At 47.8% G+C, this 27,708-nt stretch overlaps 1 protein-coding gene across 2 annotated transcripts; it reads right to left on the bottom strand.

Annotated features, from left to right (window-relative positions):
- Window positions 1-109: 109 nt before the first annotated feature.
- On the bottom strand, window positions 110-22,519 carry CSNK2A1 (casein kinase 2 alpha 1). Of its 2 annotated transcripts, XM_033075079.2 has the most exons (14): window positions 22,397-22,503; window positions 10,501-10,691; window positions 9,377-9,488; window positions 8,406-8,507; window positions 7,941-7,991; window positions 7,203-7,262; window positions 6,496-6,579; window positions 6,018-6,128; window positions 5,105-5,206; window positions 4,213-4,313; window positions 3,426-3,574; window positions 2,090-2,176; window positions 1,298-1,450; window positions 110-450 (listed from the first exon to the last, which is right to left on the bottom strand). In XM_033075079.2, exons 2-13 carry the CDS (start codon window positions 10,599-10,601, stop codon window positions 1,335-1,337), a joined length of 1,176 nt encoding a protein of 391 aa, XP_032930970.1. In that variant the 5' UTR covers window positions 10,602-10,691; window positions 22,397-22,503; the 3' UTR covers window positions 110-450; window positions 1,298-1,334. The 2 variants fall into 2 exon arrangements, with proteins under 2 accessions (XP_032930970.1, XP_032930969.1); XM_033075078.2 differs by having other exon boundaries at window positions 110-1,450; window positions 22,397-22,519.
- Window positions 22,520-27,708: the final 5,189 nt, after the last annotated feature.

The following is a 27,708-nucleotide window of genomic DNA, read 5'->3' as shown; positions in this document are numbered from 1 at the left end:
TGGGTGTGACAGGGACATGGCCTGCCCAGCACACATGTGGCTGTCACCACTCCTGTGTCAGTGTATGACCACCCCAGGGAGGCCTCTACACAGGGAACTTAAATCTAACCTCGATAAATAAAACCAAATGTTTATTTACACCAAAGAATTCCAACACTGGATCTTTCACATATGAAGGACAAAGTATATATACACAGCAAGGGGTAGCAGGGCTGTAACAAGGGTGCTTTTCCGTTGTCAATGATAATATTTGTCCACAATTACTGATCTACCATTTCAGTTTAAGTTAACGTCTCCTCGCTCCTTCCTCTCAGTGCATATTTACAAGACTGTGAGGTAACTGGTATTCTCACCACATGGCACGTGAGGGAGGGGATGGTGGGTGAAGATGTGGGATCGGACTTGGCGCAGTCTGATTTTTCCAGCTTTAAGTAGCCACCAGCTTGAAACCTATAGAAACAATTTAAAAACAATATACCCAATAACAAACTAATTCCAGAGATCCAAGCCAAGCAATGGCTGGAAGAACCCTCCACGAGAAAGGGGCTGATCAGAGTAGGGCTTACTCTACAGGAGCACCTGTCTCAGGAGGTGCCAAGGACTCCAACTGGATCAGTAACTTCATTTTTAAGACTAAAATTACATGCAAGGGGTGAGTTAGCATTCTGGTTGACTCCTAGGGAGACATTATCCAATCCAATTAGGGTTTTGGACACTATCTGCACTTACTCCTTTTAAACTTATCCCACCTCTCCCTACTGGAATTCATCTCCTCAGTGTACCCTGGTTGGGACATATGCAGGACATGGGGTTCAAGTGAGTGGTACTTTAAGAATCCCCTCCCCTGCCTCATGAAGACTTGGCTTGGTAGTCTCTGGAGAATAGCACAATCCCCCAAGGTGTAGGCTTGTGGAGGAATAATGGTGGGAACATGAAGAGAAGAGATTTCCAGCAGGATGCAAGAGCTTGGAAATGCTGTTGAATTCATCTTTGTTATTACATGAAGAGTTGTTTTGTTGGGTTTTTTTTTTTTTTGGGAGGGGTGGGGGGGGGAAAGAAAAACTGTCCAAGAAGTATTCCATCTGTAGGTATTTTCAGGGAATCCCCTGAGTTACGAAAAGTTCAAGTAAAAAAAGAAAAATCAGCCTATAATAATTTTGTATATAATGACTGAACTACTATAAATCCACAAGCAACAGTTCAGACACGGTGTCTCCAAAGCGTTCATCCCCTCCCTTCCCCTGCCAGGCACGAGCTGCGTCCTGAGGAGAGGTGGAGGGGGAAACCTCTTCCCCACCTGACTCAGCTCAGGCAGCAGGAGACAGAGCCCGTCACTACTGCTGGGCGCCTGCAGCAGCTGGAACCGGCATCCCCAGGGTGGTGGTGGCAGAGATGACAGGTGAGCCTGCTAGAGGTCCAAGGGGTGAAGGTGTTGGCACTGAAGAAATCCCTGGAATAGAGAAAGGCAAGCAGGAATTAGAGTAAAAACAGAGCACTGCTATCCAGGACAGCTTCTGAAGTCAAGTGGGAGCTTTGCAGGTCAGTTATGTTTTCAGAGCTGCCAAAATAAGATGAGATTAAAGATCTGTCACTATTCTCTGCAGCTCTGGGAAGGGCACAGATTTGCACACCCTTGAGTGTCACTGATGGGCACAGATGTGGCAGGATCACAGAATGGTTTGGGTTGAAAAGGTAACCCTTAAAAGCTCCTCTTGTTCCAACCCCCCTGCCACGAGCAGGGACACCTCCCACTAGAGCAGGTTGCCCCAAGCCCTGTTGAACCTGGCTCTTAAACAATTCCAAGGATCTGACAGACACAACTTCTCTGAGCAGCCTGTGCTAGTGGACTGTCCTTCAAGCTGCTGCCAGAAAATCAACTGCAAAGAACTTCCTAAAACGTGACCAGAAAAACACGTCAGGCTGCCCAAGGCTTATCAGACTCTCCCACCCACTTTGCAGCTCTCCTTGCCCTGGGAGATGACCCAACACCACACTGCTTGCTCAACTCTCCCTCCTGGGTCCTCCCACCCACCCCACAAGTAAAATTGCTTTAGCACACCAAGCAGCAAGGAGAGTTGACAGAACTGACCTGACATCATGCTTGCACTGCTGACAGGAGTGCTGCCACCCGGCATGTTGGATGGGCCCATCCGAGCCTGGTCTTTCACAATGGGATCTAGGAAGAGCACACTATCAGTGAGTGCTGTGTTGCCAGAGTTGCTGAGGCACACAGACTGCCTGTGGCCTCTGTGCTCACCCAGTCCTGGTACTCTGCCTGTGCCAAGTAACATCAACCATCATCTATTGAAATGTAGACATTGCACCAACTCCAGTGTGAAGCATTCAAGAAGGTACCAAGGTCACATGATATTGGTGACAGTTAGCTAAATTATTTGGTTTGGGGTTCAGGACTGTCTGACAGGTAAAGCTGAAGGATATTATGGCAAAGTTGATCTTTCTGTGCTAAGCAACTGTGTAATTGCAGAAAGCCAAACCCAGAATATGGGTGTAGTAAGCAGAAAGATTATCAGTAATTACAATTATGTGTCATGTCTCTATACACATCTTACATATCTGTGAGCTGTCAGGTGTGTCACTAGGAACTTGGCTTCCATGAGAGGATCACAAATCACTCTATTTTCAGCTGCATGTAAATAAGGCTCTCACCTGAATAGGGACAACCTCTTCCTGCCTCCCAGGCCTTCTGCATCAGACAAGGGAATTCCAAACTCTGCTGAGCTCAGCATTCTGTGTATCTTTTTGTGGACACAAGTCAATAAACTGTTTGTCCAGCTCTCACATTCCAAGCTATTGGCTTCACTAATGCTCATACTTGCAAAACATTTCCGCAGGATTTTTGCAACAGGTGTAACACAGATCAACAGTCTGTTAATTACAGGGGTCCTTTCAGCAGCAGCAAAAAAAAAAAACCCAAAACCAAACCACCTGAGCAAATATTGACATTATGTATTGTTGCAGCTGCTTCAAACTCCTAGATAATAGCATCTGAAAAACAGCAAGCATTTAAAAGCATTTACTAGTGAAAGTTACATTTTTGCTTGCAAAATCAAAACCTGACTATAGCAGTAGCTAAGCAATTTCACAACAGGAATTAAAATGCCTGTTTATCAACAAACTGCAATTCTCTGAATTTATCCAAACACAGGAACCCATGTACACCTGCAGAAAGCAACTCCAAATCACATGATTTAGGTCACTTTCCTTGATATTTCTTGCTGATTCATGGGCACCTAAATCTAATTCCTTGGCTGGTGGAGGTGGCACACAGAGACCAGCAGCCTCAGCTCCAGTACAGTGATTTGCAGAGACCAGGCTTTGTTGCCATTTTCAGCTCCCATCTGCACAAGCCATAGGAACAGAGATTTCCCAGAGGCAGAACTCCCAGGACAGCAGCTGATACTTACAGAAGTAGGGGTGTTCCATGGCTTCTCTTGCTGTGAGTCGTGACTGGTGATCATATCGCAGCAGCTTGTCTAAGAAATCCAGAGCTTCTGGACTCACCAGATGTTGGTTCTCACTGTGGACAAAGCGCTCCCATCGCTTACGGGAGTGTCTGCAGGAAAACAGACCCAAATCAGGCCAGGCAGGGGACAGGGATGCCAAAACTCGCTTTCTTAAGGAGCAAGAATTGTGACAGATGTCCAGCCATGAAGCAGTGTCACTGTGTCTCCACGCGGTGGCACAGCAGTCACAGCCCCAGCACAGTCACCTCGGCCACCACAGCCCCTGCATGGCCTTGCCATGACCCCAGACAGCTATCAGGACTAATGTTCAAAAATTGCAGGTTCTGATCATCTCATGCACCCAATGAGTTCCTTTAATTTTAGTCCCACTATAAGGAGAAAAAAACCATATAAATTCTATCTTTACCAGCACCCGACTTTTTGCACTCTAGTACTGAGAAACACCGTTTTGTTTTTTTCCCTTCCAGACTGAAGAGAGCATTTGCCCTTCATGCTTTCTGCTCCAGTAGTTCCTTTATTGCCTGGATGACATTTAAAAATCTTTCCTCAGGTCCATTTCCATATAAAGGACCATGGGAAGCACTGGCAAAAGGGACCAAAGGCACAAAGTGTCAGCTCTCCAGAATCCTGGCTCTGATTTCTCCCACAAATTTTTGTTCATTTCAAGGTCTGTTGACAAAGCTGTAACTGTCTGGATCTACCAAAGAGACTCCAGACCTTGGCTCACCTGCCCAAGATGTCATTGAAACGTGGATCCAGCTCAATGTTGTATTTGTCAATGTAGTCATACAGATCTTCTGTCCCCAGCACCTTGGCTATCCTCACCAGCTGGGAACAAACACAGAAAGAAATCACTGCTGTGAAGGTATGATAATACCACAGCCTGCATGAAGATAGAGCAGCACATTCCCATGGGAGCTGGAACCTGGTCCCAGCAGTGTCAATCAGGGAGCCACAAACCCTAAAATCTCTAAAACCTGAGGCATTGCAACATTACCTCCCTTAGTAGAATGAAAATATTAAAAACCAAGAGAGGAGAAGGCAAGAATAACTGCTCAAAGAGCAGAAACTCTGGATCTTGCATGTGAAAGGTGAAGCACCACCCCAGAAAGTTCCAGCATAAAGGTTTGAGAACAGAAGGTCCCTATTCCAGAATATTTACATGGCAGTCACATGCTAAGCACGTGATAAAGGTTTAAATATAAACATTTTGGCCTAAAGGCAACATATCAAAGATTTCAGAATGTGTATAAACCTGTACCAAATTCACAGTTTCCACAGAGAGTGGGGGAAGAGTGAGGAGTGGCAGGGGCTTTCCACAGAACATAACCTCAGAAATAGTCAAACTATGTACTAGAACACACCAGCCTTAACATAACTATTTCTACAGCTTTTCCCAGACACCTACTGAGGAGCTCCTAAGTACAAAGCTCTGTAAATCCATTTCTATTTAATTGGTTACATAATCTTGCACACTTGAGAAAAGGAATGTGGCTTCAAACTGAGCAAAGAAGCCATTAGAGAAAGGCTTAAAAATTCTCTGGATGACTCGATAGAAGCCTGAGCAGGAAACCTTCATGGTGCTAAGAGAACAGACATTGTACATGCCCAGCTCTCACCTGATCATAGTTGTCATGGCCATGGAAAAATGGCTCCTTTCGGAATATCATACTAGCCAACATGCAACCCAAGCTCCACATATCCAGACTGTAATCATACATCTGTACAAAACCAGAAGGACAATTCAATTTCTAGTGAATTAAACAGAACAGACCTTCAAAACTAAGAGGGTTCCCCCCGCCCCACCAAGGTGATTTGAACACAGCCATGTCATGCTGGAAACAAATTGAACTATCTTCACATATCTTCATCCCTAAATCACTGTTCAGCCCAGTGTTCCAGTTACTCAAACTGGGATACAGCAATTAGCAGGACAGCAGGTATCCTAATTCCACCCCTGTCTGCCAGGATATGATTAGAGTTTTCTTCTATTTTCACTGCAGATTCCAAATATTGTAAATCACTGAGAAATGTGTATTGGGAAAGGAAGCATTGCAACGAACAACAAAAGGTGTGGACTCCCCAGGGGCCACGGGCAGGTGAGGATGTGCCTTTTTCCAGAACCAGCATGGTCTGAAAGTCACCAGGAACACTGTGATTTCCATAATGCAAACTGCCATCAGATAAGGGGATGCTTTTATAGCTTAATTTAGAACTTCATGTGGTACTTGCTGTTCCCACAGGAGCTTTGTTTCATTCCTGTACCTTACTCCAAACACAGCCTTGCTAAAAAATATTCAACATTTGTATTCCAAGATCCACAGTGATAGTTTTGCAGCTCTTCCTCAGGTCTTGAGACTACTCATTAGTTTCTTTCATTCAGTGGATATATGGCCACTGCTTTCTGCCATACATTTTGGAACAGACAGTCTTTAGCTTCGACTCTCTAGACATCTGGATTTTGGGTTTATTACCTTGAAATGGCACTGACTTTCCATATAAAAGTCAGTAAGAAGTCCTGGTAATTCTTACCTGATAATCTACAAGAAGTTCAGGTCCTTTGAAATATCTGGAAGCCACTCTGACATTGTACTCTTGGCCAGGGTGATAGAATTCAGCCAAACCCCAGTCTATTAGTCTAAGCTAAAAATGGTACAAAACAAAGAAAAAATGGTTCAAGGGATGCTCCAGCTTTCCATTGGCTAAATGGCACTGGTAAACTTAGTCTAAAGTTAATTTATAAGTCTTCCATTTTCAGTTAATATTCTCCCCAAACCCATATTACCAAGCAGTCTAAATAAAATACCTCTCCTTACAACTCTGCCCGTGTGACTAAGTAAAGGCTCAGAAAGCAGCACAACATTCTCATTTTACATTTGCCCACACCATGAGAGCAGAGTCTCCCTCAAAGATGTCTGCTATTACCACAACACAGGAGTACCCAAAAGGGATCCCAGTTTGCAAAGAGAAAAGCAGGACCCCTCCCTGCCCCACAGCCACCCCACACTACCTTTCTGTGCTCATGGTCAATCATGACGTTGTGAGGTTTGACATCTCTGTGCATGATTCCCATGCTATGGCAGTAATCTAGAGCCTGCAGGTTAAAGGCAACAGATGCTGGAGTCACAAGAACATCTCAAGTTCAACCACATTTAAAAATACTTCCACACATATCAAGTCTAACTAGACGAAAAGACTGTTCAGTGTCAGATTCTGGACTAGACTCACTGATCACAGAAAATGCTTCTAGAGCCCCCTCTCAAAGGGAGCTCCCAGCAACACAAGTGTCTTGACTTCACTTCACATGCTTCTTCATAAAAATTGGAATTTCCAAATCTCTAAGAGCATAGTTACAAGGCACTAATGATCACACAAGCCCTCCTCTTCCAGACTCCTAGGGAGAAATTACTTAGTTCAGAAGAATAGATGAAGACATTTGACTCACATTATGCCAGAGCACACACCCAGTCAGTAACAGCTCACAGTTTTCTTTTTTCAGAAGCTAAATGTACTTCTCATTTAGGATATTAAGATATCTCAATGCACCAAAAGGCTGAAAAATAGATACTGACTTGATATTTTTCTGCCCAATTCTTCCATAGGCTCTCTCTTTCCTTCACTTACTGATACGATGTCACTGTCATCAGTGACATGAGAGTCATCTCTACAGGACTAGAGAGCAAATACTAGAAATAAACCAACAAAACACCAACTTACCTTCAAAATCTCATACATGTAGAATCGAATATCATAATCTGTTAATGTCTGGTATAATTGCTGTGGGACACAAACACATCATGTCAGTGTTCAGCATCCAAAAAATCCTCTCCTGGGCTGCTGGCATTCTCCAAATCCATTTGAAGGTACAGTCCAAGTTTCCCAAGTTACTCTGATCAGTCTGTTCCACCCCCATAGCAAAACCCATACACAGTTTACTTCCAGCTCTGCTCATGCAGCACATCCTGATTCCTGTCACTATCTCCCTCTGGTTGTACCCACCCAGCACAAGCATGATGGATGGCATTGTGCAGCCTTTCTTCTTCTGAGGCAGGTTTAGTGTGAAGGGACAAATAAACATTTAAATCCCAATTCCCAGGAGTATGGAAAGTCACAGAAACAGCTACCCACATTTAAAGTGTTTTCAATAAACAGTTGTGCTATTTTTCTACATAAAAAGCAAAATGGCTCAAAAACACAGGCACTGATGGGGCACAAGGTAATAGATTCCTTTGCTCCTAACTTAAATACCTCTTGTAAACTGTATTCTCATTTTGTAACTTTTGTGGCAAAATTGTACTGATGGGCTAATTACAAACTTCTGTCCCAACTGCATTTACCTTTAAAAGCAATTCCTATGCTGGAAGGAAATGCCTGTCCCATTTACTTTCCATTCCCCAGAAAGACAGCACAAGTGGTTTTCAAACAGAAAAAGAGAAGTCACATCCCACACTGTACCTTAAAGTCTGTGTTGTTTACATGTTCAAAAACCAGAGCAGGTGTTCGAGACTGAAAGAGAAAAGAAAGCATTCAGCCATGTTATGTTTCCACTTAGGATAATGAATTTTATAATTTTTTTCTCCTAAAAGTGCACAAAACCCCTCTGCCTTGGATGTATTTATGATTCCCCTCAGACAGGGAGAGCAGAGCCAAAGCCCACAGCCTCCAGTAGCACTGTTTGCACAGCGAATTAACTTGTCTCAGCTCACTGGTATCTCTTCCTCACAGAGTGAGGGGCTGCAGGGAACTGTGGGGGAAGGGCCCTCTTAAAGAAGTTTATCAGATTAAGAGCTGATCTGATTAGTCAATTCAAAAGCAGGATTTAAGAGCAGGGGAAAACAAAAAGCCAGGTCAGAGCTGAAATCAAACAGAGCAACTTCACCCATAACCCCAGTGTACCCCATGAGTTCCTCCCTTACTCACCACAGGATCTTTTACTATATCTGCAAGGGTGATTATATTGGGACCGCCTCGCAAGTTCTCTAAGATCTTGATTTCACGCTTGATTTTCTTCTTTTTAACAGGCTGAAGAATAAAAACCCAGAGTGTAAGATAAAGCCCTGCAGTAAAGTGAGGCTAAGAGCTCAACACTCATATGATAATACCCAGGTGACTGCCAATCAGCAAAATATATTGGAACCTTTGCAATTTAACCTGAGTTATGCACCACACCAATAAGGGCTCAAGTATCTGCTGTCTCCTTTCTAACCACACAACCCTGACAGCTACAGATGATAGCTCCAAGTGAAACAGAGGCAGGAAGATGGCATTTTCTTAAAAAGCTCTCTGAACATGACCTGATAGGCCAAGAAGAAATGGCCTGGAGTCATGCCAGGGGAGGTATAGGTATCAGGAAAAAATTTCTTCTCAGAAAGGGCTGTCAAGCCATCTTTGAATAGACTTAAAAGATGCGGTCCCTGGAGACATGAATGCTGGTGTGTTGGCTGGACTTGATGATCTTCGAGTGCTTTTCCAACCCCAACAATTCTGGTATACTCCAAGACTTCTTAACTGGCATGTGGCAAATGTTAACTATGAGAAGTCCATGGAGGGCCACTAAATGAAGGCCATGGCCACGACAGCCTGCCAGGACATTGGTATGTGAGAAGCTGAGAATTTTGTAGTCAGCTGCTGAAATGTTGCTGAGCCCCAAGTAAAAAAGTGTTGCACACCAGGGTTTCTTTAAGACAGAGCCTAATTCCTTACAGGCAGAGATCTGACTTAATAACCAAGTGGAGGGCTTGTATCAGGAGGCACAAAATGACGGCCTGTTTGACAGAGCAACACTCCAAAGCCAGGCTTTAAGGATTTCCATTTTAGAACATCAAAAAGCCCTTTCTGGCCTCCTCAACACCTCAAGACAGATTTTATCTTTTGCCCAATCCCCAGCTCACCTTGAGAATTTTAACAACTACTTTTTCGTTATTTGTAATGTTGATGGCTTCAAATACTTCACTGTATTTGCCTCGGCCTAATTTTCGAACTAGCTGGTAGTCATCTTGATTTCTGTGGAGAGAAAAGATTAGAATTCCAAAGAGCTCAGTCATTTCCACCACAATTTATAAACTGTTCCTTAACATTCAATCACTGCCCCACTTCCCAGACAAAGGGGATTAACTCTTGCCTTACCTCTCCTGAACTGGATGATTTAAGAATTAGGAGAGAAACAGGGAGCTTCTGTTTGCCCAAGACAGATTCAAGCCAAAACTATGGACTGAAAGCCCAACTATGCATTTCAGTATTAGCAAACTTGAACTATCCCTTCTCTCTATATTTGGAAGCTAAATTTTTCCTTGTTTAATGCTGGTAAAATTCAACAAAATCAATAAGAGCAAAAATCTAAGTGCAAGACTGTTTAAAAACAGTCTGGGCACAAAGCAGCACTTATGCTCAGACAACTGTGTACATTCCAGAAACTGGGAACTGCACAGCTGAGGGCAGAGCTGTGTCTGGGCCCTCCACATCCCAGTAGGAACGCAGAGCAATGAAGCTGCCACCACTGTCTGATGCTGGGACACTTTAGTCATGAGCTCAATTTAGACACCTCCTTCCTTCAAAGAGAAGCAGCCATGTCTTTTCCAGGCACTCACAGAGAGCTGAGCAACAAGTCATAAAATAGCATATACTTATTTAAGTCTGTGGAGTCTCTTCACTTGTCCAAGTCAGTAGCAACTTCAGTTTGAAAGTATTTTCCTTTCTTTTCAGCCCTGAACTCAGGACTGTTTGGATTGTTTCAAAAATAGATTTTCTTCCCTCTGAAAGGGGATGTTTCCCAACTACCTGGCAAAAATTCTTCAAACTTTTAAGGAAGCTGCTATTAATGTTCCTCTAGAACTGAGAATTTAAAAGTTTTATAAGAAACATTTTTCTGAAGAGAAGTTGTGATCCTTTCCCTTGCCATCTGCCAAGAAGTGTGAAAAAACCTCAGGACAGGCGTCTGAACTCCCCAAGCACCACTATGCAGGATCCACAGGGATTGATCCTGCTGCAGGAACATCCAGAAGCAGCCCAGACTTACCCCCACTCAACAACATGCGACTCATAGTCCCAGTACTCCCGGGGTCTGTGTGTGTTCACATCCGTGTAAACTCTGGCCCTGCTCGGCACGGGTCCCGACATATCAGACAGCTTGGCAGGCGGAAGTGAGATGTGAAATCAGAGGCGACCTGTTCTGCAGTGCTGACAGAGAAAGGCCTCAGATTCCTCCACCTGCAGACAGAACATAAACCAGAGGTTAAATTCTCAAGGTACTTCAGAAATATTTAAGTTAATCATTAAAAGCTGCTGCAAAGGAGAGGCTGGAGCCTGCCCAGCCACAGGCCTGGTATTGCTTAAAAGCCATTTATCCGCTCTCCCTCACACAGGACTGGCCCCTGGCAAAGCAAGCCCCTAACCTGGTAACTTTCAGCACCTTGTTTCCAACTGCTGGTAGTAGAGGTAACTTTCCAATCTGAACCCACAGGTAGATCCACTCCTTTCAACTCCAGACTGAAAGCAACAGCCATGGGCTGCAATCTCACCCCCATCACAAGACTTGGGCCACCCAATGTAAGAAAATCAATTCTGCTGGGATGGCAACCAGCTTTAGTCACAACTTCCTACAGTCAAAACATTATATATGACTGTCCAAAAGACACCAGCATCTGTGTTGGATTATAATGCTTTATCCAAACATGAAAGAAATGCACTGCTGCAAGGGCCTGAAGATGTTCCTTTGCATTCTGCTTGTCCAAAATACCTCCAACCTTTCCTCCTTACAATGCACTTTTTGCAAAGCTTCTAGTAAGTTTTATCAGTACTGAGACTGGTCAAAACCCCTCAAAAGAAAGTTAATGCATGCCAGAGACAAACACTGTATTTTTATCCTATATGTCTCAATACTTTATCATCCAGCTCTGAATATTTAAGACCACAGTAACTCACTACAGTTTTGTATCAATATTGTCCTACCTAAGATAATTGTGGTGCCTTCACATCTCTCAAATCTTTCACATGGGCAAATTAACACCTTTTTAGATGTTTAAATGCAAGAATCCCCTTGTCAGCTTTACAAGAAAGGGAGCTGTATTGGAGCAGGGAAGAGCACTGTTTGGTAGGGTCATACAGCCCAGCGCATGTGCTCAGTGGGCAACACTGTTATCTAAACGAATACACTTACTTGCTATGCCAATCTTATTCCTTCACCGAAAATGGGCAACTGCCAAAACGGGCAGAAGGAAGTAACAGCTCCATTAATCACACATTAATGAGAAAGACCTAGAAATCTGCCCAGAGCAGTTAGCTTAAGCTACTAGGACACGTCACACCAGAAGAAAACTCTAGAAGCAAAATCCTGCTCTACAGGCAGAGTCCTGTTGTTTATTTGAGGCCTGCAGCACTTCAGCTCCTGTGAGGGCTCAGCAAGAACCAGTGGCTGTGAAGATGGTGGAGGACCTGGGGGACACAGGTCTGATGTCCTTCACTGTGTCACACAACCTGACCAGCAGCTGGTCCTGCTTCCAGAGGCAGAAGTGCACGCAAAGGCTTTCTGACATGGACAAAGCCTCCTTAGGTGGGACAGAGCTCAGCACTGGGTTATTTTCTGACCTACTGGCACACAAATGGTGTTGGTGGCAGCTTCAGGTAGAGAAGGTTGCAGTAATACCGTCCAAAGGTTAAACAGGGACATAGCACTATCCTGAAATCCACTGTGGAAGGGTGACTGAGGCCTTAGACCAATAAAAGAAAGATTAGCTGTGTGTCCAGCTAATGGAAGAATATGAAGCATTCCTAAAAATATAATAAGTCTATTCCTGGACAAAATGCTACTCCTCTCACAAAATGCAGTTTCAGAAGATGAGGTAGCAATCATCTAAGACCTCAAAGCATTTATGTGGCATGACTCAGACACTTAGAAATTAGATGTCCCCAGGCATTACTAGAGCATGCAAGTTTACTAGAACAGTTTAGTACAGTAAAATTTATTAGATTTCAAAGTTTAATCATTGTGTTTTTGTTTCTCCTCACTCCCTGTGCTTCTGGCAGGAGATGCACTGGCCTGTTTCCTTTGCCCAATACTCTGTGTGGAGGAATTAACTGAACTTAGACATGTCTCAGATGACTTAGCAATTTTAGTTTTTAAGCACAACGCAGTATAAATAAAGCACACGTGACTGCTCCCTTCACCCAGATCAGTTAGCAAGATCAGTTTCAGCACCAAAAAAAAAGAAAAAAAAAAGAAGAAAGAAAAATCAATCACATTATCTAAAGATAGATCAAATTTCACAGTGGCTATTTTTCATCACGTAGCTCTAGCCTAGCTCAAGCAGTACATTGTAACAGGCTGCTCAGAGAAGGGCTTTTTCAGGAAATCATCAACTGCAGCTTCTAAGAATGGCACACAAAGTCTATTTACGAGGGTAGGTATTATTGTCTCCACTGTTCCTTACACAGGAAAGGGAGAGAGTCTGCACAGATAACTTAATTTTAAAGCAAGCAGAGTTACAGACATACACAAACTTACCCTGCCTGAAAGCTGCTCACTCTCTGCTCAAAACTGCCAAGGAATTTGTATAGATTTTTGCCTTCAGTGCCCCTGGAGGGGGATTATTTTGCAGTGGAGCCAAGCTCTTTGACAGAAGGGAATGACACAAATAAGGACAGATAATGGGGACAGGTGTTGACATGCAAGCGTCAGTTGAGCCTGCAGTTTTAAAGCAGAAAAAAAATCTACAGTATGAGCAGTAATTGCACCTAGAGAAGTGCCCTGAGTTTGTTACAAAAGATAAGTTCTGTTTCTGCAGAATCCAAACAGAATATTGTAATGTATGAATTTCTGCATTAATGACAGAATCATAGAATAATTTACATTGGGAGAGTCAACATCATCTAATCAAAGGAGATGCAGTGAGATCAGGGTCCAGTGTAACCTTGAGCATCTCCAGAAATAACATTAAAATGTTAATTTCTCTGCTAGAGAAGTGTTTAACTAGGAAACAACCACAAGCTTTTAGGCAATGTACCAGAGGTCACAGAGGGAGGAAGACAAAGCTCCCAACCACAGTCTGACATGCTGTTCACTGCCAAGGCCTGCCTGGGCAAGGACACAGAGCTTCTCATTCAGCCCCTGTGGTGACACCCCTTGGACAGATATCACCCAAAAGGACTCACATGACAGCTTACAGCAAAGGATCACCAGGCCAAAGTTTCACTGCTGGCTTTTCTCACACAGGTCTGTCCTCAAAAACGTTGCTGGAGTATTAGCAAACTATTTATTAGCTGATTTCTTACACAGTAGCCTTATCAAGAGGAACCCTGCTTATCCCACACAAGAATAGAGCCAAACACAGTCCTGTCATGCTGACAGATTCCACAGGAGTGTCCAGAGCCCCAGTCCAGAGACAAACAACTGTACTGCCACCATATAGGAATTTTTTAATTGGAAGGCCTACTAATTAAAAAAGATCAGTTCTTAAAAGTTTGAATTCTTTTAACAGTAGCCTGTTGTCTGAACAGCTCGCCAAGCTTAGACATTTTTGTGCTTAAAGTTAAATAAAATGTAAAAAGTCTCTCAATATTCTCTTTGATAATCTAAACCAATTATAATCCCTCTCATTTTTAAAAAGGGATGTTATCATCCTTACAGTGCACTCTAATTCTATAGGCAACCATGCCCCACAGAGAATTTGATATTTTGTGAAGGACCCATACTTTCAGCACCTACTCTAATTAGTACAGGAATTTCCTACACCCTCTGTCCTTCCAGATGCATGCACTTAGAGCAAGTAGCAACAAAACACAGCTAAGAAATCCATGCAGATTAGTTTCTGAGAAACACACCTACTTTGCCTCTAGTAAAATCTGCTTTTTTTTTTTTTTCTTCTTAGTCCAGAATAACAGATACTGGAATGATTTTTTTCTCCTTTTAAATGGAAATGTTCTTGGCATGGAACCTCTCTCAAGCAGTTACTCACTCAGAAGTTAAAACCTACGAAGTTGCCCCAGTATGATGCAGCACTTCCACAGGCTCCCAGTGAGCTGAAAGCCAAGAGCTTCCCGGAAGGTGTCCCAGGGAACTCGCAAGTGCTGTCCAAGTGATGACCTTTGTGGATAAGGTTTGGAGTATAAATAATGTACCCAAGAACACAAACACTGCTTGACACTGCCTTTCCTGTGGATTGCTGCTAACAGCAGGTCTTGCACTCAGTGTGAAGATCCAAGTTCATGCAGAGAGTGGAATGAAGCCAGAACACCTTGCTCAACACCACACAAACCTGGTTATTCCCAATGGCCCACCTGAACTCGCTTCAGTGAGCCCACAGCAGTCCCAAAGGAGTAAAACAGGCCCTGAACTGCAGCAAGCTGGACTCAAAGAGCCAAGAAAACATTTCTGTAACTTTATGAATTCCAGAGAAGCTCACCTTCCTCTTGAGGAGAAAGCAAAGTGGACAGATCGGCCAAACAGGTCTAGAGACTTTCCTCTCACTTCTACTTTCCCCACGTAAGCTCATTACAGTGGTGATTGTGCCAGCCTAAGATTGTAAACAGGCTGAGACAGCAGAGGGTTTGTTGTGAGAGAAGAAAAGCTGTCAGTGGAGAAGAGCAGAATTACAGTACAGAGTCTGGAATTGAGAGGTTATTCACCTTCTTTTATCTACAACTACAAGCAAGATGTTACCTTTCATAGCAGAAAGCTTAAACCCAGCCTCTAAAATCGTGAGTGTAAAATGTGATTTGGTAAGGTAAGATTTACAATTATCAGATAAAATTGTAGATTATTTTCTTCACATAGCCCTGTAATCCTCCCAGGGAAGTGCACTTGCTCCTTCAGAGTTTGGAGAGTATCTAATACTGGAGAAACAGCACTGAAATTAAAAAATCAAGACATGCCTAAATATTACAGTACTGCCTGCTGGCAGTCAATAGTAATCAACACCCAGCTTACTTTTAAAAGAAATAATAGTAATCAACATTATTAAAAAATATGCTTTATCTCACAAAATAAACCTGATTTGAGTGTTCTCATGATGCTGAAACTTCAGCAATAGAAGCATGGAACAAATGACCTCCAGAAGTCCCTTGCAACCTATATTTTTCTATGATTTTACAGCTAAAATAGCAACAAGCCTGGATTAACAAAATGGACATTTTACATCCTTTCCTGAAGATCATTTACCTAAAGGGATCAAAATGGGATCATTTACCCATTTTACTAAAGGGACAACATCAACAGAAAAGTAGATTTTAAAATTTGAGTTAAAAAAAAAGCTGAAATTAAAATTATCTCTGGGTATTGTTTAGGAACAGCACAGTCTGTTTTAACTGCATTTTCCACCAAAATTATTTGCCAGATTTCTTTTAAATAAAGAAATGTAGAGACTGTAGAGAAATAACAAATGATACACAATGACCTCAACATTCCCTTAAAAAAGAACCATGAACTTGTTGTGATTAATTCAGAACAAGACATGGCCAGTCTGTAAGGAAAGCAGTTGACAGGTTTAGTTATACTGGAAGAAACATCTTGGAGTAATTCTGCACTAGAAACATCCTAAATTTAGATTGGCTCTTCCTACATCAGCTCTACTGATTCCTCTCTGAATTCCTCACGATTCCTGCCAATGAAGAAGTCATCCTCTGTAATGAGGATCACAATCTATATGGAAACCACAGGAATGGTTTTACTGTAACTCCATGTTTTTTGATACTCTTCACAGTCTTGGGGAAAACTTCCCTGTCCCACTTTCCCAAGCTGAAAGCAGTGTCTAACATGTCTGTCACCCTCCAGGATGCCCTGGCAGTGGCTCTGGTGCCACACACTCTCCTGGCAGAAGGTCTGTCATGCTTTGTCTTCCTTTTTGTTCAGATCTGTAACAGCTGAATTTTAGCAGAGCTCACACGAACCCTCTGTGGTGTCCAGCATCTCAGCCTAGTTGGACATTTGTCCTTTGCCAAACAGCAAAGGCAACTGGCACAGCTCAGCCAGCACTGGTAGCAGCACATGGACCTGGGGCAGAACACTGGGATCACCTCCAGCAGCAGTGACAGGAATGCTGCTCACTCCATCTCCTAAGGGATTCTATGCAGAACAGACAATATCCCAAGATCACTATGAACACTATTATTTTCAGAGCTAAGTTAGTCAACAGCACACAGAGCAAAGGGAAAGATCTCAAAACATAAAGACCCCAAAGCTGACCTTGGATGAGGCCGTGTTGCTCCAGGGGCAGCAACAACAGCAAGACACCCAAGCCCCAGGAGCTGAGCACAGGCTCTGCCTCTTTCCCATGCCTGCAGCTCCTCCTTCCACTGTGCCAGGCTCCCATAAACCCAGAGGATATCCTCACTGCCAGTACAAAAGACTCCTGACACAATCTGATAAAAATGGCTGCAATATAACCAGGCACTGCCAAATGAACCTGTCTGTACAGACACCAGAAATCAACGATAAAACTCTTCTGCTTGCACCTCTTCCCCAAACTGACAGTTCAGGCTGAGCAGGGAGTGCAGGAAAGGCAGGGGGATTTTCTTTGGAGGAATATCCCTTTAGGTCTGCTCTAAAGCCAAAGCAATACTTCAACAGGAAGCAGTTTCTTTTTCTTCCAAGAGCACTAACAAAACTAAATCTCTACTGCTGGAGCTTTGGACATTATTCCAGTTACCAAAACTACAGTTTGAGATTCCAGCAACGCCAGGGAACTCTTCCTGGAGGCTCACAAAGGGGAATGTTTCAGCAGCACTACAGGCTCTTCACAGCTGACATCAGGTTCCACTGGCAGCATCCTCTGGAAAGTTCTACCTCCCTAATTGCTGCTAAGTGACACAGTTGTTTTCCTCATTAATTAGTAGGCACAGTACTGCCAGGACAATCATTCAGTTGATTTGACTCCTATGGTTCATGTACAGAGAGGGATTTAGGCAGAACTCAGCAAACTGACTTGTACCAATCATCTGTAAAAGTTACAGAGTTTTAATTGATCTGATCATGCAATTCCTAGGGGCAGGAACAGTTACCAGGGTCAAAGGATAAACCAGAGGACACTGCCTGTAACTATTTCTTCAGGAAATCCCTGTGATCAGCTGTTCCATGGAGCAGGCAATGCACCACAAACCATCTCCATCACTCAGCCAGCACCTGAGCAGGTTCAGCAAGAGACACCCAGTGCAAGCCCCTGCCAGCAAGTGAAGTTTTGACATAATTCTCTAAAAATTTATCATTATTAACACAAGATTAAACTAGCTACCACCATTCCAAGAATCAAATGGAAAAAAACAGCTTTAAACTCCAGCAATCAGCATTCTCCTTCACATCTCACAAGCCCCCAGTAAACCCCTTGTGCCAAAACTTGTAACTTCATTTGTAAGGCTCAGTTGAAATAAATCTGGATGCCTCAGAGTGAGCAAAAAGCCCTCTTTTTCCTTCTGGAGTACAACCAAGCATGGAAAGAAAGGCTGGAATTCAACAGCACATTGGTAACAGATAGAGAAACCTGTGACAAAGGCTGCAAGACAAGGAACACTGCAGGAGTGCTTGCTTTTCCAGACTGGAAATTAATTTGTTGTGCGCGTCCACGCTCATCCATTTTCTGAACACTAAAAATAAAGACTTTCTGACAACTCACATGCACATGAGCAAATATGCTCTGAGAAAATGCCTTCTCCAAAGGCTTTGGTAACAACAGGGAGAGGCACCTTCTTGGCTCCCTGGACACACAAGAGGATTTGGGGCCACTTCTTCCCACCACAGGAAGACCTTTCCCACCCAGGGAAAGCAAGTTCTGGCATGCAATTCTGTATTAGCACACTGGATTCTCCCTGCACTTGGCTTAATTAAAAGAGGACTAATTTAGCCTTTGGTTGTTCCAGAAGGTGCAAGGGCAGAGCCTACTTCTCTGCAAAAACAGAGTGAGTAACTTCAATTTTCTAGGTCTGCTGTTAACACTCAAGACTATCCAGTGGGAAACCTGCAGCCAAACTCTTGCCTTGACTCAAAATTGTTTTTCATCTAGCACACATTTTCTTCACCACTTACATGAAATAAATTGCTAGAGTATGATGCAGCCATTACATGGGCAGGAGCTGGACAGTCTGCTTTAGAAATCACCTCCCAGTAAATGGCAATATTAATTAAAAAATAGAGCTCAGTAAGGAGGACATAACCTTAATCTCAGAACTAAACTCCGTGGAAAATTAAAGTTATTGAAGTTGTAACCTTCCAAATGTGAGTCTGAGGTGGTACCAAGTCCACAAAGGACTCCCAGCTTCCCTTCTGCTCTTCAGCCTCCCAAAGCAGCAGCATGAAATGGGTAATAAAATCATTTGTCCAGAACAGTGTGAACACAGGAGCAGGTGAGGCTTGCACCAAGCTCATGTTGCTGCTTCTCTACTGAACTCCTAACCAGAAAATATCCATGAACCACCGATCCCAGGACCACATCAACAATCCCACTTCTCATCAATCTTTCCAATATGTAAGTTTGGCACCTTGATGGCAAAAGAGGCCAAAAACCAGCTTGGAAAAACACTCCACATTCAGCAACAGCACTAACACCAGCTCAAAAAGCTGCAGCCTCCTCTTCCAAGCAGTTTTTTAAGGTTCAAAGAACTCCCTTTCTCCAATTACATTCTGTAAATTCCAGGGAAGTCAGCTCTTGGAAGCCCCTGGAAGGAGATATCCAAGCTTAGAAAAATTATCCAAGAGCTGTCTTGCAACAAATGTTTGTGGCCAGACTAAGTCAAGGCAGTCTTTCCTGATCTTAAAATCTTGGGCCTTTTTTCCTCTCAAAACCCCTATGGGACAATAAGATCTAAGATGGCAACAATCTCATGCACAGCTTCTAAAACAGATATCTCAATGTAAGCAATTCCATAATGGAAGAACAGTGGAGGTGACAGGTCTGGTAACCCAGAAATAAATCCCTGCCTCTTCAGAAATGTGACACGAAATTAATCACACCACCACAATGTCACCCATTTGCTTCTCCTGTCTTCCTTTCCCTTATTCCTCAGAGGACATGAGAAAGACAAAGAGAAAATTAGTTCTGTAAGGAGAAAATGGAGAAGAACTGAAATGGAAGTATAAGGACACCCAGCATTTAATAAAATTGGGCAAAGTTACGTAGATGTCCCTTTCATCGGAGCAGAAAGTTTTTTTCTGTACAAATCCACAAATCTATAATCACCTTTCAACACCCTATATACCCTGAGATTCCTACTTCCAACTCATTCCATGCTGATGAACCTAATCTGCATTACTTGAAAATACCCCAAATATCAAACACTAAGTCTTTCCATGTCTCACCTTCAGAAAATGGTATTTTACTAAGTCAGTCCCCAATCCCAGGTTCTCACATCTCACCAGTTTTTTTCAAGCAGACAAGTACCATTAACTGCCTTTACACAAACCTCAACACCCTTAATGTCATGCAACAGTCCATGATCCAATTTCCTCCACATTCGCTAGAACCTACTGCCAATTTCACTATCACTTTTCCAAAGAGCCATTATTCCCAACATCCAACAAGCCTCATTTTCCCTCAATCTATGAACCCATGAGCCCTGCCAAACACAGAAAACTTGTTCTGAACCTCCTACTTGGAAGTGTCTGCTTTCTCCTCCAACATCTACCTCTCACCCCATTTGTCCATGCTCTGTGCCTCATCCCCTCACCCAAGCACATCACCCAGATCTTCAGCTGCAAGGTGAGTTTTTATTTCTTTGCTGCAGCCAAAGACAAGACTATGTTCCCCTCCTCAACCCTGTTTTAACTCTCAGTGGGTAGCAGCTGGCCAGCCAAGATCTCTGGTCTGAGTGCAGGACATGAACACCCAATGCTACCACCAAACACACTGCCAACAAGAAAACAGCAATTTTCACTAACAATAGAAATTATGTTACCAGGTATTGAGATAAATCACTAGAGAAAGGTGAAATAATGGAAAATTTCTCCTCATTGGCAAGATGAAAGGAAAGGATCACTGCCTAACACCAAAGATGGACATTCTTCACTCTCAAGGAAAGGTCTGCACCTTTACAATAAGCCCTTCCCTGTCTGGAGTCACCCAAAGAGAACAGGGATTCCAGCCACAAGGCACAGACACATCTGAGTGCAGAGCACTGCCTGCCCTGTACCTGGGATTGGACATTCCCCTTCCAGTTTTCATCTTCCAGTTACAGACACAATGTGAGTCTCCACAGAGCATGTGCTGTAGGAACTGGAGCATTACCCTAATCCTAGTTTTAAGGTTAATTAAGGAACTGATAAAGCTTCACACTTTTCCCAAGTCTTGCCTTGAGTCTTCCCAAGTTCACTCTCTCCTCTCCTAGCAGAAACTTTGCCCTTTTCTACATCACATCAAAACCAGCAACACCAGGATGAGTGATTCCTCTGCCCCAGCTGACAATGCACCCGGAATCCACACTGGATTCACATCCAACCCCCAGGTCAGCTGGCAGTATGGCACAAGCCCCAACTCTGAGTCTGAACAATTTGAGCAATTCTGTTTCAGAAAAGAGAGCATGTTCAGAGAACAAAGACATCACCCCCAGCCTCAAGCAGAAATGCTAGGTGTCCACTTGCTTTCCTCTGAACAGCTGCCACTGTGCCCATTCCCCTCTAGCAGGGGTTCTTCCCAACCCATTTGCAGGGTGCACCCAGGACTGAGCTTCCATGAGGAGCCAGGTGAGCACATGGCACAGCCCTCTCCAGGGACCTGTGCCCGGCCTGGCACTGAGGGGCAGTGCAAGAAGCTCCCCAAGGCCCCAGCCCAGGGTTAGGTTTGAGCAACACAAATCCCAAATCAGAGACCACTCTCAGGGGTACCAAGGCTGGAAGTAACCACCAAAGAACATCAAGTCCAACTCCTGACCCTGCACACGACACCCCAGCAATCCCACCCTGTGCTTGAGAACGTTTTCCAAATGCTCCTTGAGCTCTGTCAGACTTGGGGCTGTTACCACTGCCCTGAGGAGCCTGTTTCAGTCTCCATCCACCCTCTGGGTGAAAAACCTCTTCCTAATAACCAACCTAAACCACCTCCACACAAATCCATGTCATTACTCCAGATCCTGCAACTGACCACCAGAGACCATAGATGAGTGCCTGCCCCTCGGTTTCACTTCAATATTCACAATCCAAACTTTATTTGTTTTACCCAAACCCCTCAGTAAGAAAGAATTAAGTGATCTGACACGCACTGGGTTCCATAATCTTATCTGACCAGTCTCTTACAAACCACATTTTATCAACAGCCACACTGCTCTCGGTCCCAAGGCACAATTAACTAAATTACAGCGGGGGCAAGACTGACCACCACTCCTTCCACAGACTGGTGTGGAAAGCTGTGAGAACGACCTTCCCCTTCACCCAGAAAGGCCCAGAACGGAGTCCCTGCGCAGCCGGGGGTGGGAGCGAGCACTAACAGGCCTCTCCGTGTCCCTCCGCATCTCCCCGCTTCTCCGGGCAGGGCGGGGAAGAGGCAAGATCGAGCAATTTAGGTAAATAACACCTACACGGCCCGAACGTGCGAGCTGCGAGAGCTGGGGGAGGGGACGGCTCCCGTTCCGCGGGGCCCTGCCCTTCCTGCGCGGCCGAGGGCGGCCCCGCAGCGGGCTGGGGGCAGCGGGGCGGCCCCTCCACAGCCCCTGCCCTGTTCCCCCGGGGACTCGGAGCCCCTCCGAGGGCAGCAGGCAGCGGGCCGTGCCTTCCCCGCCGCACCGGACCCGCCCGCTCTGCCCGTTCCCCCTCAGCACCGCCGCGGCCCCACTCTCCTGAGGGGCAGCCACGGACCCCCCGGCCCACACCGCGCCCGCGGAGGAGGGGGGCGGGGGGTGGGGGGGGGGAAGGAGCTCAGGAAGCGCAGCGGCGCCTCCCCCCCGCCGCCCGCTCCGCCCGCCACCGCCGCGGGGCCCCGCGTAGGCGCCAGGGCCGCCGGTACCTGGCGCGGCCGCTACCGCCGCCGCCGCCGCCGCACACAGACAATATGGCGGAGGCACAAGGCTCGGCCGCCGCCGCAGGGACCAGAGCGAGGCGCGCCGGAAACGGAAACCGCGCGAGCCCCGCCACGCGCCGCGGGGGCGTGCGCAGGGAAGGGTGGAGCTCGCCGCGTGGGGCTATGGGAGTTGTAGTCCGTGATGTTGGCGGCGGTGTTGGGAGGACACGGGTTTATTCCTGCTACGTGTCCAGGAGTGTCCCCGTGAACCGCAGGAAAGTGGCGGGGTCTGTGTCTCCCTCCGCGGCGCCGGCGGGAGGCCCGATCCTGAGCGGTGGCGGCTTGGGCCCAGCCCCTCTGTGGGGCTGTGCGCGAGATCCGCCGCCAGGGGGAGACTGCGGCCTGTGGAGGTGCTCCGGTACCGGCGCTTCCCCCGGCCCTTCCATGGGCCCCGGTACCGGCCCTTCCATGGGTCTTTCCCACGGCCCTTCCTCGGTCCTGTCCTGGCGCTTCCACAGCCCTGCCCCCGCCGTTCTTCACCCCTTCTCTGGTCCTTCTATAATTCTCGGCCCTGCCCCGGCCTTCCCGGACCCCGGGGCCGCTGCCGAGCGGCGAGGTCCCGCCCGGCCTGTGGTGTATCTGTCCCTGTTCATGGAAAAGGACTTATCCCTCTGCTGAGCCCGCCAGCAAACAGGCCAAGCCTTGACCTATTACAGCGCCCCATGACCTTCTCTCCCTGCCTTTCACCTTTTTACCCCAATTTCTTGCTGTGCAGCCCAGGACATCACTTTTCCCCCAAAGGACTGGCCAGAGCGGATGGTCCACCAACCCATCTGGCACAGGCTCAACTGGGGGAAACCCCGAGGTGGGAGGAAAGGTAACCAGGTTCAACCTGAGGACAAGTAGGAGCCTGAGCTCATGGCACACTTGGACCAGGGCTAGCTGGGCACATGCAGCTCTAGGCTGGTCACTGTCCTTCCACCATGTCCAGACTCTAACTCGAGCTGTGAGCCAGCCTGGAGGGGAGAAGGTTGTGCTGAGCTGTGTCTGCACCCCTTTGACACCCCCCCCCATGTCCCCATGCCCCTCGGAAGGGAGCCAGCCTGGCCCCGCCACACCCCAACTGCATGGAAAGCCGAGCATGGCCAGGCATCACCCCACTTCCCTCCCGGTGTGGGAGTCTCCCCCAGGGGAGGCCGCTGGCCCAAACCTCACAGCCCCTCACCCTGGGTCACTCCCATTAGGTAAAGGAGCAGCTCGTCCTGGCGGGGGTATCTCCCTCTCGCGCTTTCCTTGTATTGTACGGGCCTGGGTCATCGAGGAAATCTTACAGGTCCTTCTGCTGCCGAGTGGTCACGGGGGAAGCCCGGCCCCCTTCCCCCCATTGTCAGCGGCCGGGCCGTATCCTCGCTCCAAGCCCCGGCCCCTAAAAATAGCTCTTTGTCAGGCGATTGTTCCGACACCTTCACGGCGGCATTGACGTGGGCCGGAGCGGGAGAGCGGTGGGGTAGGTGGAGGGGAAGGGCTGGAGGTCCCCCCTGGGACCACTCCGAGGACTTGCTGCTGATAAGGGCCCCTGTTGTGGGGAAATGGGCTCCTGGTGTGAGGCACGGTGCCAAAGGCCTTCCCGTGCCGCTGCTGCCCGCTGGTCACCTCTCCCCCAGCTGCCCCAGCCCTCCTGCCAGCCCCACACCACCCTGGGTCACCAAGTGGGGGAAATGTCTTCCCAGGGCTGACAGGGGGTACTGAGCCCTCCCAAGACCCCAGTTCAGATCCTTCAGGGTAAGGTCCAGCTCTGCTGCCCCAAACCAGCTCCCTGGGGTATCCCTGCCCTCTTCACTCCTTTGGGACCAGGGCAAGCCAGGGGCAGCCCTGGGGCAGTGGGGCTGCCTGTGTGTGGGAAGGCCATGTTTTGGAGGGTTTAAGGCCACCCCTGCAGCACTGTTCCCACCCTGAGCATCTGCAAGGATCCCCTGCAGTGAGACCTTTCCCTACCCACTCTCAGACCCCCCATCTCCAACCACAGTGCCTGTTTGATTGAGTGTGGGCCCTGCTGTGGGTTCCCAGGGAGCTGGCACCACTGCAGGGCTTATGCTGGGAAAGGGGCTGTGCAGTGGAGACATCCTGGCCCCCCTCCCTTGTCTGAAGGTGACGACCCCCCTGGGCCCTCTCCTGCCCAGCCACCCCAGCTGCAGAAGTAGGATTTTATTTCCCATGAAGAGGTTTGGATTAAAATAACCTCCTGGCCCAGATCCCTTTTTTCTGATGTGGCTGGCGATGTTTGCCCACAGCCCTGCAGGGTATCCAAGCCTTGACCCTCCAGGCTGCTGTCCCCATGGAGGGGACATGCCTGTCCTCTTCCTGGCCTTCAGGGACATATCCCTCTCCCAGCCATGCCCAATCTCACTGATTTGGATCTGCTGGCTCTGCTCAGCTGGTGTCCACAGGCTGAGCTGAGCCCCTAGGGCCACTGGCTGTGGGGCAGGGCACGGGGCCAGCCCTGCTCTGATTACCCCCAGCGCTTTTTCCTTTTTCTTCCTTAATTTACTAAAGGCTAAATCCAAATATTACAACTTCCCCTCCGCGCTGCTGGTTACGCAGGCGGCCCCGGCCGGGCATTGTCTTATTGTTTGCAGAGGGAAGCTCCAGCGGGAGATTAACCTGGCGTTCACCCCGCGCCATGGCCTCACACCCTGTCCCTGCTTCGGGGCCTGTGTCCCCAGGGACCACAGCTGGCACGAGGTCCCAGCAGGGCGAACGGCTCTGAGGAATCCGGTGCATGGGGGGGATGTGGCAGGGTGGTGGCAGCCCTGCAGCAGTGTCCACTGCACCCCTGGGATATGTGAGATCTTGGGACATTCATGCTGTGCATCCCTTGTGATGGTGAGGATCTGGCAGGTGTCTTGGTGGTCTCAGGCAAACCCTTTGCCTGTTTTCTTCCCCAAGGACCCTGGCAGTATGCTGGAGGGTCGGTACAGTCTGGGTCTGCTGGCACTGGGACTGCCCAGCACCCCAACCTGGAGAACTATTGTGCTGCCCCTTGGTCTGCCCATCCCATCTTGTCCCATACCATCCCTGACTGCCCTTCCCTCCCTCATCCTTCCCTCCACCCTGTCTGCACTCAGTGCCATCCAGACCTTGGGGGCCCCTTCCCAGTCCTTTGCCCCCAGGTTCAACAGGGCTCAGAGTGACCTGTGACACTCAGTTGATGACTGTCACTGTCACAGGGAGGATTCTCTGGGCAATGAGCAATTGAGCTTTGCCCCAGGATACACCGAGGTCTTTATCATGAGCCTCGCCTCTGGGGGAAGCCCAGGGAGGGTCAGGCAGCACCCAAAGGTGTTGCCAAAGGACAAGGAATGAGTAAGGATGGATCCTGGGCCTAAAATCTGCCTTTGTGTCCTCTATCCCTGTCTGGCTCCTCTTGCTCCACTGACTCAGATGTGGTTTGACTCCACAGCCCCATCCTGGGGGCGGTGGGTCGGGAAAGCAGCGCTGCCCACGGACTGCAGGCTCTGCCTGACCCCTCTGCCCTCTGTCCTCCCACATCCTATGGCCAGACAGCCCCTCCTGTGTCCCTGAGTGGCTATGGATCCCTTTCCAGCAGCCCTGGGCTATCAGATCCTGGCCCCCCATCACTGGGGGTGAGCCCGAGCCTGACCCCCTGCCCCCGGCTCCCGCAGGTCCTGCCTGGCCAGACCCAGCCTCATCCATCCCATCAGCAAGGCAACTCCCAGCACCCGTGGGTGCAGCTCTGCTGCATTCCAGCCTAGCTGGCCAGCCTGAGGGGAGGCTGAAATATTTGGGAGGGGAATAGAGAAGAGAAAGGGGAAAAAAAAAATCTATAAAAAGAAAGTTTAAAAACACAAGTTTAAAAAAAAATACCAGGCGCGGAGTGCAGCTGCGGTTCTAGTTCCAGTTCCCAGGTGATGTCAGGCCTGGAGCCTCTCCAGCCCTGGCCCCTCAGAGACGGTCTTTGTGGGTTCAGCACTGAGTGTTTTTCCTTCCTGAGACTCGGGGACACCTTCCTGTCTCAGAGAAAGCGGCCAAGAGCCTTTCCAAGGGTGTCTGCACGCAGGAAGGGGAGAGGATGGGAGGGGAGCGTGGCTGAGCTCAGTGCAGGGCTGCGGCTGCCGGGGAGCCAGCGGTGGCTGAGTGATCGGTGGCCACAACACTCACTCCACACGGGGCAAAGGGGCACCCGGCTCCCACCAGCCCGGCAGCTCTGAGTCACCGTTTCCCTCTCATGGTGCTGGGAGGGGCTGGAATGTACTGGGACCCACAGGCTTACTGTCACTGGGACATGCTGGGATCCATAGCCTCAGCAGTGGGATGTGCTGGAATCCACAACCCCAGCACTGGATCTTATTGGGTGCCCAACTTCTGCACTAGGATGTGCTGGGACAGAGGGCTGTTACACTGGATCTTGCTCTGGGGTCATTGTGCCATCCTTGATGCTAGGGTGTGCTAGCACTGGGACATGCTGGATCCCACAGCCTCAGCACTGGGACATACTGGCATGCATCACCTTTATACTGGAGCTTTCTAGAGCCCTAGTCTCCGGTGCTGGGATATACTGGTTGTACAGCTCCTTTGCATGGGATTCACTGGGGCTCACAGTCTTCATATTGGAGCTCATTGAGGCTCCAGTTGCTGACACTGGGACATCCTGAGACACTGGTGCTCAGCCTTGGGACATACAGGGACCTATACACTCAGTGCTGGGACCTGCTGTGCCTCCAGCACTGGGACCACCAGCCCTTGCTGACCTCCTGGGGCCTCCAGAGCCGCTACTTCACGAGGACGGTCCCCTTTTATGTGCAAGTCAAGTTGTTTGCAGAGCACAGCATCCCCCATGGCCCCTGCCCCCCGATAAACCCGGGGGCAGGGATTCTGTGTCCTGGGCTGTTTGGAGAATCTCACGGCTGTTTATTGGGGTCTGGGACACATTAGCCATGCTGAGAACAAACCTCTCCCACCCACCCCAGTCCCTGCTTGGGACCAGCTCTCACAGCTGCACTGCGCTGTCAGCTCCATAAATCAAACCCGGGGGAGGGAGCCCGGGGCAGGCTCTCCTCGGTGAGCAGGGGGCCAAGAGGTGCCGCAGGCTCCCAACAGAGCCCCTGCCCTGGGCCAGGCTCCAGCGGGACCCCAGTGTGCTTCCCCTGCTCCATGGTGGCTCCAGGACCCCAGGGAGATGGGGCAGCTCCAGTTCTTCAGCCCTTGGGGGGAGCCCCCAGCCACCCTGTCCACAGCTGCCTCTGCTCTGGGACACGCTGGCCCCTGGGAGCCACCAGCCCCGGCACAGCACCATTCCC

Source organism: Catharus ustulatus, chromosome 17 (genome assembly GCF_009819885.2).
Source record: "Catharus ustulatus isolate bCatUst1 chromosome 17, bCatUst1.pri.v2, whole genome shotgun sequence".
In the NCBI taxonomy this organism is placed as follows: domain Eukaryota; kingdom Metazoa; phylum Chordata; class Aves; order Passeriformes; family Turdidae; genus Catharus; species Catharus ustulatus.
Note: the sequence above shows the minus strand (reverse complement) of the source record. Positions and strands in the feature narration are given on the sequence as shown.